Source organism: Notamacropus eugenii, chromosome 4, assembly GCF_028372415.1.
Source record: "Notamacropus eugenii isolate mMacEug1 chromosome 4, mMacEug1.pri_v2, whole genome shotgun sequence".
NCBI lineage: Eukaryota > Metazoa > Chordata > Mammalia > Diprotodontia > Macropodidae > Notamacropus > Notamacropus eugenii.
Window position 1 is genome coordinate 198,316,195 of NC_092875.1, and position 14,135 is coordinate 198,330,329.

General features: G+C 38.2%; 1 protein-coding gene across 3 annotated transcripts in view; it reads right to left on the reverse strand.

Annotated features, from left to right (window-relative positions):
• Positions 1-14,135, reverse strand: part of KIAA0319 (KIAA0319 ortholog) — a 143,186-nt gene that overhangs the window by 61,586 nt on the left and 67,465 nt on the right. For all 3 annotated transcript variants that reach the window (XM_072603969.1, XM_072603970.1, XM_072603971.1), the window contains 4 exons: positions 10,000-10,097; positions 8,308-8,395; positions 6,964-7,056; positions 3,917-4,049 (listed from right to left, as the gene is read on the reverse strand). In XM_072603969.1, coding sequence (XP_072460070.1) covers positions 3,917-4,049; positions 6,964-7,056; positions 8,308-8,395; positions 10,000-10,097 — 412 coding nt within the window. The remainder of the gene's footprint in view (positions 1-3,916; positions 4,050-6,963; positions 7,057-8,307; positions 8,396-9,999; positions 10,098-14,135) is intronic.

Genomic DNA, 14,135 nt, shown 5'->3' on the forward strand with positions numbered 1-14,135 from the left:
GGTAAAGGGAATAGATTGTCCTGCGACAATCACAGGGGGATCTCTCTTAGTCATTGCTGGCAAAATTCTTGCGAGAGCCTCCTTAATAGGCTGATCCTTCACCTGGAAGATGGTCATATACCTGAAAGTCAGCATGGCTTCTGAAAGGGCTAAGGAACAGTCAATGTGGTGTTTGCTGCCCAACAACTCCGGGAGAAATGCCAGGAGCAGAAGAGGTCTGTACACAATGTTTATAGCTCTGATCAAGGCCTTTGACACTGTTAGATGTGAGGGCTTACGGAAAACTACCTCAAAATTTGGTTGCCCAGAGAAGCTCATCAATATCGTACATCAATTTCATGATGTCATGTTTGCCTGAGTTCTGGATGGTGGACAATGCTCTTGTGCCTTCCCAGTCACCAATGGAGTGAAACAGGGTTGCGTGCTTGATCCCATGATTTTTAGCATGATGTTTGCAGCCCTGTTGTCAAATGCTTTCAATGAGGATGAACACAGTATCAAGGTCAACTACCAAACTGATAGTAAGTTTTCAATTTGAAAAGGCTACAAGCCAAGACCAAAATGGAAGGAGTGTTGTTGCATAATTTTCTGTTTACCAGATGATTGTACACTCAATGCAGCCTCTGAAGATGAAATGCAACAAAGTACGGATAAATTCTCTGCTGCCTGTGCTAATTTTGGTCTAATAATTAACACCAAGAAGACACAGGTGCTCCAGTCACCACCACACCATCCATACATGGAACCACCAATTACAACAAATGGAGAAATTTTGAATGTGGTGGATAAGTTTACTTACCTTGGAAGTGAAGGGATGTACACACTGACAATGAGGTTGATGCATGCATTGCCAGAGCTAGCTCAGTGTTTGGGAGGCTCAGAAGAACAGTTTGGGAGAGAAGAGGTATTAGACTGACTACCAGACTGAAGGTCTACAGAGCCATTGTGCTGACCTCATTGTTAAATGCTTGTGAAACATAGACAGTCTACCAGCACCATGCCAGGAAACTGAATCGCTTCCATTTGAACTATCTCAGGAAGATTCTGAGGATCACCTGGCAGGACAAGGTACCAGACACTGAAGTCCTTGCTCGAGCTGAACTGCCAAGCATTCAAACTATGCTTCAGAGAGCATAACTCTGATGGGCTGGCCACATTGTTCAAATGTAAAATGTTTATGGAGAACTCTCTCATGGGGCAGTCAATCACATGGTGTCCAGAAGAAATAATACAAGGAAGCTCTCAAGGTCTCTCTCAAGAACTTTGGATTTGACTGTGCAACATGGGAGACACTGGCACAGGACCACTCAGCATGGCATGCCCACATCAGAAAGAATGCTGTGCTCTATGAGCAAAGCAGAATTGAGATAGCACAAAGGAAATGTAGGATGTGCAGATTTGGAGTATCCACCTCAAATATTCACACAGACTATCCGTGCCCAACCTGTGGTAGAGCATTCTGAGCTCATATTGGTCTGATCAGCCATAGTCAGACACAGTGAAACTTCACTTTATTGTGGTGATGTCATTTTAATCCTCTTCGAGAACCAACCAACCATATTATCATTGTACATATGATTGTAATTCATATAAATATATTACTATATCATTTATATATATATCTACTTTACATATATGTTACATATTATAATACATATAAATATATAATTACTATCACAGTCATAAATTTTTCCAGTTTACTTTATAGTCTTCATATATAATAATATTATAGTATTCTATGATCTTGATATACAATTATATTTTTATGTATAATATATACAACTATATATATAATTCTATGTATGTATATATGTATGGACATACAGACATATATATTTTATATGTATATGTTATATACCATGTAACATATATGTACATACATAATATCTTTATTGGGGGAGGGCCTGAGTTCCTCTGCCTTTGCTTTTTCCTTTTTCTAGAAATTACTGCAATCTTCCTTGCTTTGTGCTTTTACAATACAGAGGAATCCCTTCCTCCCCTGATCCTTTTCCTCCCAACCCCATTCTCATCCCCAAGCTCTAGTATCTTCCTGTGTGTAACATAACATCAGAGATAAGAAATCAGTCACAAGTACCAGCATAAAACCTTGACCCCTCCCTATGAAAGTTGTAATCCCTGATGGCATCATCCAGCTTTCCTGTTTCAAAGGACTCTGTAGACACTATTTTTGCTTTTACATTTATTTCCTCAGCATTTAACATAGGGCTTAGGATACAATAATCACTTAAAAAGATGCACTCTCTTTGAGACAACCATTCCAACTCTGTCCCTTATGACCTTTGTGACACTGAGCAAGTCACTTCACCTCTCTGGGCCTCAGTTCTTCCATCTGTAGAATAAAGATGCCAGATGAAATGGTCTTTAAGATCCCTTCCATCACTAGATCTATGACCCCAAATACAAATATAAAGGGACAAAGAAAACTGAAAATCTCTCCCCTCAAGGAGCTTACATTCTAACAGAGCCAAAACAAAAGGAAGGAAGGGGTTAACAAGGGTCCATATATTAACTTCTCCATTTTATCCATTGTATATGTTATTTTTACATCATTGTTTGCATGCTATCTCCTCCCTTAGAATGTGAAGCCCCTGAATACAGGGGCTGTTTTTGCCTTTATATTCTCAGTGCTTAGTACAGTGCCTGTCACATTGCAGGTTCTGGTTGACTTGACTCAAGGCAGGCTACATCAAGTTCTTGGCACTCTTACTAGCTGAAGAGTGAGATACTTGGATACTTAATGATTCCTGAAGCAGGAAGTCATCAAGAGTCATAATTTTCATAGGAAAGGATCAAGGAGTCATCAAATCCAATCTATATCTGGGAAATAGTGGATTTCCCCTCACCAGAGGTCTCTAAGCAGACTCTAGGTAACTACTTAGAGATGCAGGCTTGAATCTTGTACAGGATTGAACTAGGTGACTTCCGAAGTCCCTTTACCCTTTGAGATTCATTGATTCCGAGAAAATATTCACAATATCTCTATTATCTAGCCCTGATTGAGGCTGAACCCTCTAATATCCCTAACTTCTTGTGAGGCTTTAAGTTACTGCTGCTGCTTTTTTGTGTTTGTTAATTCATGCTTTTGAGTTTCTTATGTTTTTATGGAAGTTCAATTTATTTTATAGACCCATAGCATTTGACCAGATCTCTTCAGCCAATCTGAACACACCTTCTAGAAACCCTTTCTTTATTCCAGGCTTTCTAGGACTTTTCTACTTAGCCTAAAGCCTGTATTTGATTTGGTTCAACTGAGTTGTATTCTTACCTCATTAACATATTGGAGTTTTGTTTTATTTTATCATTTTATTACCTACTTCAAGTACGGTGGGGCAACTTGAATGATTCATTAAATCATACACTACCCCTTTTTCCTTACAATAAAATTAAGTTTCTTAAACTAGAACTTTACAATTCAACTTAAACCAACTCTTAAGTAAATCAAAACAGTCTCAAGAACCTCTCTGCAAGAGTGCACAGGTCAAGAAGACAGATAAATTTTTTATGCTACCTCATAAATCAATATAACTGCTTTACTCTGGCTCTAAAGAACTTACTTTGTTTCACTGAATCTGACAGAATAAAACCAACACAACACTGTATTCTCAATTTTTTGCCCCTTAACGAATGGACATTTGATGAATATGAATTGATAATGATTGTGATGGTGGTTGGTAATGGTGGTGGGGATATCTAAAAAGTTTCAAGCATAGCTTCCTACGCAAAACCACTAGAGATCTTCCATAACCTTAAAAGAAAACCAAAAGAAGTAAAATATCTTGTCATAGTTGACTTTGGGAAGGAGAATTAGGCTATACAAGACAATCTGACCAAAGGTCAACTAATAATCAAAATAAGAGAACTGTAAAGAAAAAGCTAAGAAAGGCAGCCCACATACCTGAAAGTATAATTCCCAGGAACAAGATTAGATAAATGCAAGACTGGGGAGTCAGCTGATGCCTTCTGTTCTCTTAGGGGCCCTTTAATTTCCTCCCAGTGGTAGCTCACGATTTTAGCATCATCTGTACTTTCTATATAAAAGATTTTTCGAAAATCAGAACTAACATGAAAAGAAACAATTGAAGAGGCAGGTAGTATTTAGTCAGAATGCCCCAGTTAAAATCCAGTCTCTGCCATTCAACAACATTGTGACCTACCAAAAAAACATTTAATCTCTCAAGGCCTCAGTTTCTTCATCTGTAAAGTGATACAGTTGGCCTAGATAGTCTCTGAGGTCCTTTTCAGAGCTACCTCTTATACTCCCATAATTAAGACAAGATCAGGTTTTTCCCAATTCATCTTTCCAAGTGCTTTTGGTATATACATGTTGGGGCAGCTACATGGCAGAGTAGATAGAATGTTGTCCTTGAAGTCAGGAAATTTTGAGTTCAAATCTTCATTCAGATACTTATTAACTATGCAATCCTGGGAAAATCATCCAACTTCTTACCACCACTGTTTCCTCATCTGTAAAACGGGAATCATTAAAAAAAAAAACTCACAGGCTATTGTGAGGGTCAAATGAGGGTCAAATTACTTTACATGTGTAAAGTATTTTTCAAACCTTAAAGTGCTTATAAATGTTAGTTATTATTACATAGGCATACATTTCTTCATTTGAGGATATAAAATTACCAGAACATGTAATAAATATGGAATACATCAACTCAATGATCTAATATTTCTTTGGAGTAAGGGGACTCTCTCCATGATGAAAACCTATGGATGAAAACCCTCAACACTTTAGCAGATGGTCTTCATTTGCTGCTGTGGCAGAAGAAATAATTCATTGCCCGGTGACCAATATTCTGGTAATGAGCCTCATCACAGTCTCATCCATCCATGTCTGACCCTTGGAAGATGGGAATTTTACCAGCTCTGTACTTTCAGAGCTTATGAGAACTTCTGCTTCAAGAAGCCTTCAAAGACTCCAATGTCCACTCCATGATATATAAGAGGCAATAGAGTAAAGTGGAAAAGTTGTTGGATTTAGAGTTAGAGCATCTGGGTTCCAATCCTGATGCTGCTACTTACAACTAGTGTAACCTTGGCAAATTGATTAAACTCTTTGGGCCTCAGTTTTCTCATCTGTAAAATAACAACATTAGACTAGGTGACTTCTGAGATCCCTGTTAGCTCCTGATCCTAGGAGGCACTAGAGTAGAGGAAATGCAAAGTGCTAACTCTTTGTCCTCACCCCATCCACACAGCCAGTAGTCTTTGCCCTAGCTTTCCTGCAGGGTTGTTTTTTTGTTTCATTCTGTTAATCAAATGGAACACTGGACTAGGAGAACACTTGGTTTTAGTTCCAGCTCTAGAACAAACCTTTCTGTCTTTAAGCAAGGTGTGCTATCAGGGCCCTGATTTTCTCATTGAAAAAATTATATTGCTGCACTTGGATTATTTTTAAGGTCTATTCAGCTCCAGTACAGCATAATGTCAAGAGCACTAAACCCGGCACAGTGTGTAGAGTGTGGGGCCTGGAGTCAGGAAGTCCTTAGTTCAAATTCTGATTCAGCCACTTGCTTTATGATCCTGGCCAAATCACTTAACCTCTGTCTGCTTCAGTGTCCTCATCTATAAAATGGGGATAATAAAATGATCGTTGTGAGGACCAAATTACAAAGCACGTGTAAAGCATTTTGTAAACTTAAAGTACTGTAAATGTTAATTGTTTTTACCTTGGTTCACATCTTAGTTCTGACATTCACAACCTATGTAGCCTTGAAAAAATTTAAAACCTCTCCGGGCCTCAGTTTCCACTTTTGCAAAGTGAGGAAGCTGGACTAGATCCGTTCCAGTCTCAAATGCTATTCTACTACAAGTTCCAATGACAAACATCGAGTGCCATTTTTCTCATTTATATATTCTCAGGAATTGATATTCTTAATCAATACAGACCTTGTTTTTATACTGCTAAAGAAAAAGAAGACTTGTCAACACCCATACTGTATTCAAATTAAATTGCCTGGCCCCTATACATTTGGCTTCTATTGTTTTCAAAATATATGAAATATATTTTCATATATGTAAATATGTGAATCTTTATATATAAATATATTTATATGTAATAAACATATAATATTTATAAATTTATATATAATAAATATATTTCAAAATATATGAAAGCATTAATGGCCAAATTGTACATTCATCCTGCTAGATGGTTTAATGGGGAATAGTCTTCTCCAAACAAATCAAGGAAACTATGCCTCATTAAACTTACCAGCTAGGCAAAAGCTTTTTGATCAAATAGACATAAAATGCTAACACAGACTGTAACCTAAGCTTGTTTAATGAAACCATGGAGACAGCACAGGCTCAACTGATCCTCGTTTGTCTGCTCAGCCTCCTTGAAGCCCCCTTTGGCCTTACTCCAATGCTTGGGATATAATCTGAACACACACAGCATGAAAAGACTAAACCACAAAAATTAATGTTGAACGTCATTCAGTTCAATCTATTAAGTGCTTACTATGCTGATAGACACACTGTGTTGGATAATGGGGAGCAAAAAAAGAAAAATAAAAGATTCCTTGCCCTCAAGGAACTTATTTTCTACTGAACAATAACTGCTAAAATTTCTCATAATTCATTCTCCAACAGTTACACAGAAAAACACTGGGAAAGGTAATTTTACTTAGAATTCTTTTACCTCCAAAATAAAGATTTGAACCAAAATTTCCTGGTGGATTAATAAAAATTATTTAAATGGAGTAAAACTAAGCCCCAAACAAAACAGGGGAAACATATAAGATAAAATTGAAAGAGAAAAGCCCAATTTTCTTCCAGCTCTAAATCCCATGCTCCAGTGGAAAATGTGTCACTCTCTGAAGATCCATTAAATTAGCACTGAAGGACTATTGTGTTTAAGGAATGACCCACATACAATAATTCTATCATTCAGAGTGTTCAAAACTAAAAGATGACCCAATCAATACATACGACTGCCATCAATGAAGGTCGAAGTGGTGGGCAGGGAGAGCTCTTGTACTTGGGGAGAAACTACTGCTACCGGGGACTGATTGGTTCTCACCGCTTTGTGACCGAGAAAAGAAAAAAGGAAACCAAATTAAGTGCCAGGTGTGCGTATAACATAGATTACCACAAAAAACCAGTGTTCCATTTTCTCTTTCTAACCTAGTAGAGATGATGCTTGCCTAGTAAGTCCCACATGAGGAGGATCTAGCTGAATACTTCAGGTCTCTTTATGAAGTTCAGAAGCCCTTTCTAGAGTCTCCCTTTTCTTCCCAAGCCAACCTGGCCAAAGTGTTCTGATGTCCAAGAGCTTAGGCACTGAACATGATCATGCTTGGTGCTACAATAAGAAATCAGGGGTCTTGGGTTCTAGGTCAAGTTCAAGAGTTACCTGGCTAGGTCCCCTGTGTCACAGGCAGTCGAAAGAAAATCTTCATACAATAGTTATTTTTGTTCAGGGACATTCTAAAAGTATAGACTTCAACATGCCTTTTTAAAGCAGCTATGTGGCACAGTGGATTAAGTGCTAGGCTTGGATTCAAAAAGAAGTCATGGGTTCAAATCCTCCTTCAGACATTTACTCTCTGAGTGACTCTGGGCAAGTCACTTAACCTCTCCCAGTCTCAGTTTCCTCATATGTAAAATGGGAAGGGGCAATAATAGCACCTATTTTGCTGGGTTGTTATGAAGATCAAATGAGATAATCATAAATCACTTTATAAGTTCTAGCTATTATTATTATTTCATTTATGAAATAAATAAATATCTATTTATTTTGTATTATATTTATTTTTCAAAATAAAATAAATAAATAAATGAAATACTACGTGCGAAGGCTATAAGGTGGAGGAGACAGGTAAGGATAGATTGCGGCAGGTTTGAAAACTCTATAAAAATTTCCTCTCATCTCCCAACTGCTCATCTGAAAGTAGCTTTAAAAGTCACTATACAGGGGAAAAATAGATAAATAATAAGGAATTGAGATAAGGTTAGTGGGAAAGGGGGAGAAAATCCGTGTAAGAAATAGGAGGCAAAGATACTTGATATTTGGTTCAATCTAAAGTTCAGATGGTCAATTGGTATAAATATTACCCAAGTGCCAGCAAAACAGCAGAAGCTAGAGAGAATCAAGAAAAAACACATTTTTGTTACACTGTTTTAGGACCAAAGAACAAACTCCACAAGAAAGATAAATGAATATATTACTGGAGATGATTGATGAGATGATCATGGAGACGACTGATGAGCTTCAACCAATTAAGAAGCCTCACCAAATGGACCACTAACCCAGATTTTCTTAAAATGACTTACCTGGTTTAACAGTAACATTTACAAATCCTTCTCCAAAAGCATTTTCACCAGAAACAGTCACTTTGAAGGAATAGAAACCTACAGACAACTGTAACACACAGAAAAATCCCTAGTTACACAAACAAACATGTCTTGAAAAGTCATAAATCTCATCTACCTGAAGGCATGACTCAAATGCCTTAACCACCTTCTCAAAGATGGAACATGAAAAAGGATTCACTGAAAAAATCTTTAATTCAGGCCCAGAAACTCACCAGAGCCCTAAAGGAAACAGAACGTCCCATAAGTCCTTAAAAAAATTCAACAGAGGTCTAAGGCATTTAAACAAGTAAAGAAGAATCTGCAGTGTTCAGATGAGCTACTGTCATAAGAGATGAATGAAGGAATAAACAAAAGAGCACTTATAGCATATTTACTATACATCAGGCACTATGCTAAGGACCGGAGGTACAAATACAAAAAAAAAAATGAAGCTTTCTCTGACCTCAAGGAGTTTACATCCTAGGGAAAGATAACACAGATAGAGAAGTAGTGGCAAAGAAAGAGTGTAAAAGCAACTTAATTCATAATCATTTATTACAGAATTTAAAAATTAAATGACTCCCAGTTGGTGGGAGCAGTTGATGCCCACTTCCATAATCTTCCTTCTGTTTGGTATTTACATGCATTATAGAATAATATTTGTTACATACTTGGATTTATTGTTCAGTTGTTTTAGTTGTGCCTGAGTCTTCAAGACCACATTTGGGGTTTTCTTGGAAAAGATATGGGAGCGGTTTGCCATTTCCTTCTCCAGCTCATTTTACAAATGAGGAAACTGAGGCAAACAAGCTTAAGTAACTTGCACAGGGTCACATAGCTAGTAAATGTCTGAGCACAAATTTGAACTCAAGGAGTCTTTCTGACTGCAGCCCTGACATACTCACTGCACTGCCTACCTGCCCCATATAATGGGATATAATAATCCCATATAATGGGATTAATGAATTGTAATGTCTTGGCAAACTCAAGAAATGAGCCTTATGGAGAGTGGGTGACAACAGGTTCCAGATTCTATTTAACTCAACCCACAAGGGAATAGCTAGAAAGTAGACAATGGTTATAAGTGCTCTGTAACCTGACTTCAATGAGGTCACAATTAGATTTAGGCTACCAAGAGTCAGGGGCAGTGAGGTAGCACAATGGAGAAAATACCTTTGCCAAGAAAATCCCAAATGGGATCACGAGTCAGACACAACCAAACAACAGCTAAAGTCAACTCAAGGAACAGGATTTCCTGCATGAGAATAGCAATACTGAAGGAAATCAGGAACAATTAATTTTTTTTAATCTACAACAATGCTATCCACGTTCAGAGTGAGACCTGATGAACTGGAATACAGAGTAAAGCATTTTTAAACTTTATTTTTCTTGCTTTTTTTTTGGCAACATCCCTAATAGGAAAATATGTTTTGCATAACTTCACATGTATAATGGGTATCTTATAGCTTGCCTTCTCAATGGGAGGGGCTGGAGGAAGGGAAAGAATTTGGAACTCAAAAATTTTTTAAATGAATGTTAAAAAATAAAAATTAAATTAAAAAATAATAAAAATCTACAACAGTTAGAGTTCCAAAAGACTAAAGAGTCCAGACAATGTTAGCAGAAATCTAGGACTAAGAGTAGAACATGATTTGGCCACATCCTATTTACCTGAGAAAGGTTAAGAGTTTGCATATATTTTTGTTCGATTTCACCTTGATAGTCCATGGGGTGGCTTATCAAACTCCACTTGTAGTTGTAACTTGTTTCTAAAAGGGAAAAAAAAATCATACTTAGGAGTTGTTAGCTTTTCTTTGTGTGAAAGTTCATATACACATTAGGAGAAAGGGTGATAGCAATGACCTCAAGCCAAAAGGCCTGATACTGATACTGACCTCAAATCTTTAAGCACATCTCCAAGGATAGAACAATAGGTTGGACATCTCTAAAACAAGATGATCTATCTCATTCCTATCTGATTTATTAGAAAGCTTGAAATACCTTTTTAATAGGTTGTCTACGAAATGTATTACAAAGCATTTTCCTTAAGCATTTTTTTGTGTTATGGACCTGTCTGGTGGCCTGGTGAAACCTATGGACCCCTTTTTGGGATAATGTTTTTAAGTAGATAAAATGAAATACATAGGATTAATAAATCAATTGTATTGAAATACAATTATCAAGATAGTTTGAAAACTAAGTTTCCAGACCCTAAGATAAGAATTCCTGCACTTAAAAAAACCCACAGAACTAAAAAATTATCACCTTTCTTTGCTGATACAGGTTTGAGTCAGAAGTCTCCCCAAAGTGAGATGGGACCTCAGACTACAGATCCTATTGACATCCTCAGCTCCACAGAAATGTAAACCAGTTATAACCTTGCCCTTAGTACAGGGTTTATTTGTTCCATTGGTTTCTACCAAAAAAATAATACATAGCTAATCTCTGGTTCCACCAGTTGAACTAAGATTCAAGACTCTGCCTATACTATTATATGTTGAAGGAGAGAGAGTAGGACACTAAGGGAGTTTTAAAGGCAGTAAAAAGGTAAAGGTAGGGTGATGCCCACAGCAGCTGGGGCTCTCCAGGACATAGGGAACAGATGAATGATGTGGAAGTTAATTCCCTCAGCATCTCCACCACGGTATTTGAAGTGGGAAGGGAACTAATGTATCACCCCAGAAGCGATCAGTACGAGGACAGGGAGGGAGGTGAGGGAGCCAGGTCCAGCTTCTGAAGGACGCAAACTAGAAGAGGCTGTCAAAGCACCAGGACAGACAAGGAAGAAGCAGACTCCTCCAGAGGCTGGCACCCTGTGCCAAAGTCCCTATTGCCCCACCTTACAGACATAAGGGAGGCTGTTCACAGGTGTTTGTGTTGGTACAGGATTGAGGCTGCTGCTATTCCTGAGTTTATACAAAGCATGCACAGAACTGGAAAATTAATGGTGACAAAGATTTATTTCAGATCCATCTGAAAGCTGTCTAACTTGGACTGAGTTAATTCCCAATTCCTCATTCCTAAAGAAGGGGTATCTGTGACAGGCAATGGAACCAGGACCTCTATGTTTGTAGTAGTGAGCCCCTACAAGTACCCACAATCATCATACCTGGGTATTCTAGATTCAGTCCTTCTTTGCTTCTATCACCCTACATTCTAGACCACAAGTGGGCTTCTTCTAGGGTCCTTAATTACAACAGAAAAGATAGGTCCAGATTGGTGGGAATAATGATGAATCCCCTAAAGTGGTCATGAGCAGCTAGTGTCTGACCTCAGATACTTATTATCTGTGTGACCCTGGGCAAGTCACTTAACTCTGTTTGTCTTTGTTTCCTCATCTATAAAATGAGTTGGGGAAGGAAATGGCAAACCACTCCAGTATCTTTACCAAGAAAACTCCCAGTTGTGAACTGATTCAACCATTCTGGAGAGCAATTTGGAACTATGCCCAAAGGGTTATAAAACTGTGCATACCCTTTGACCCAGCAATACTACTACTAGGTCCGTATCCCAAAGAGATCATTAAAAAAGGGAAAAGGACCCACAGGTACAAAAATATTTATAGCAGCTCTTTTGCGATGGCAAAGAACTAGAAACTGAGGGGATTCCCATCAACTGCGTAATGGCTGAGCAAGTTGTGGTATATGAGTATAATGGTGCCATTGTGCTATAAGAAATGATGAGCAGGCAGACTTCAGAAAAACCTGGAAAGACTTACATGAACGGATGCTGATTGAAGTGAGCAGAACCAGGAGAACACTGTACACAGTAAAAGCCACATAGTGCAATGATCAACTTTGATAGACTTAGCTCTTCTCAGTAACACAATAATCCAAAAGCTATCCACATCCAGAGAAAAAGCTCTGGAGTCTGAATGCAAGGAAGCATGCTACTTTCACTTTTGGAGGGGGGGGGTTGTTAGTTTTTTTCTTTCTTGTGGCTTTTCCCTTTATTCTGATTCTTCTTTCACAATATGACTAATGTGGAAATATGATTAATATGATGTACATGTATGACCTATACCAGATTGCTTGCTGTCTTGGGGAGGGGGAAGGGGAGAAGGGAGGGATAAAATCTGGAACTCAAAATATTATAAAAGTGAATGCTGAAAACAATGTTTACATGTAATTGGAAAAAAATAAGTGAGAAAAAATAAAGTTTCAAAAGGGGTCAGGAAGATTTGGATGTGAATGAACAACAAAAGTTATTACATATAATTGAATTCACACTAAAAGTTATAAGTATGCTAAATATGGTCATTAGTTTTAGCTCATGGGAAACATGTAGTGCAAATTCTAATAACATGACGACTTCAGGGGATTCATTATTCTCACTGATCAGAACCTAGCTGTACATCATCATCATTACCCATGTTCATATCATGCTTTAAGATTCACAAACCTCACAATCCTGCAAGGTGGACAGCATAGGTAGTAACACCCCTTCTTACACCCTACTCTCCCCCATGCACTCTGATTCAATGACCGTAAGCCTCCTTGCTACTCACCTCACAGAACACTCCATCTCCTGACTCCAAGCATTTTCTCTGGCTGCCCTTCATGCCTAGAATGCTCTCTCTCCAGATCTCTACCTCTTGGCTTCCCAGCTTCCTTCCTTCAAGTCCCAGCTAAAACCTCAGCTTCTATAAGAAGCCTTTTCCAATCCCCTTTAATGCTGGTGCCTTGCCTTTACTGATTATCTCCAATTTATCCTGTATAGAGCTTGTTTGTACACAGTTGTTTGCATGTGGCCTCCCCCACTAAATGTGAGCTCCTCAAGAGCAGGTGCCAGTTTCTGCCTTTCTTTGTATCCTGAGTACTTAGCACAAGGCCCAGCACACAGTAGGTGTTTAATAAATGCTTGCTGACATTAAACTGAGAAGTTTTTGCACAACCAAACCCAATGCAACCAAAATCCGGAGGGATGTAGTAAATTGGGAAAGAATTTTTACAGCTAAGCTCGGGGATAAAGGCCTCATTTCTAGAATATATAGAGAACTGATCCAAATGTACAATCATACAAGTCATTCCCCAATTGATAAATGGTCAAAGGATATGAACAGGCAATTTTCAGAGGAAGAAATTAAAGCTATCTATAATCATATGAAAAAATGCTCTAAATCACTATTGGTTAGAGAGATGCAAATCAAAACAACTCTGAGGTACCACATCACACCTGTAAGATTGGCAAACATGACAGAACAAGAAAATGATAAATGCTGGAGAGGATGTGGGAGAGTTGGAACACTAATTCATTGTTGGTGGAGCTGCGAGCGCATCCAACCATTCTGGAGAGCAATTTGGAACTATGCCCAAAGGGCTACAAAAATGTGCATACCCTTTGACCCAGCAATATCGCTACTAGGACTATATCCCCAAGAGATCATAAAAATGGGAAAGGGTCCCACATGTACAAAAATATTTATAGCAGCACTCTATGTAGTTGCCAAAAACTGGAAGTCAAGGGGATGTCCATCAATTGGGGAATGGCTGAATAAATTATGGTATATGAATGTAATGGAGTACTATTGTGCCATAAGAAATGATGAACAAGAAGACTTCAGAGAGGCCTGGAAGGACTTATATGACCTGATGCTGAGTGAAAGGAGCAGAACCAGGAGAACTTTATGCACAGCAACAACCACAGTGTGTGAGAGTTTTTTCTGGTAGACTTAGATTTTTGTAATAACACAAGAACTTCTTACCAAAAAAAAAAAAAAAAAATCCCAATGGAGGACCTCAAGGCAAAATGCCTGCCACACTCAGAGAGAGAAATATGGAAGTCACTCACATATTGTAGCAGATCAT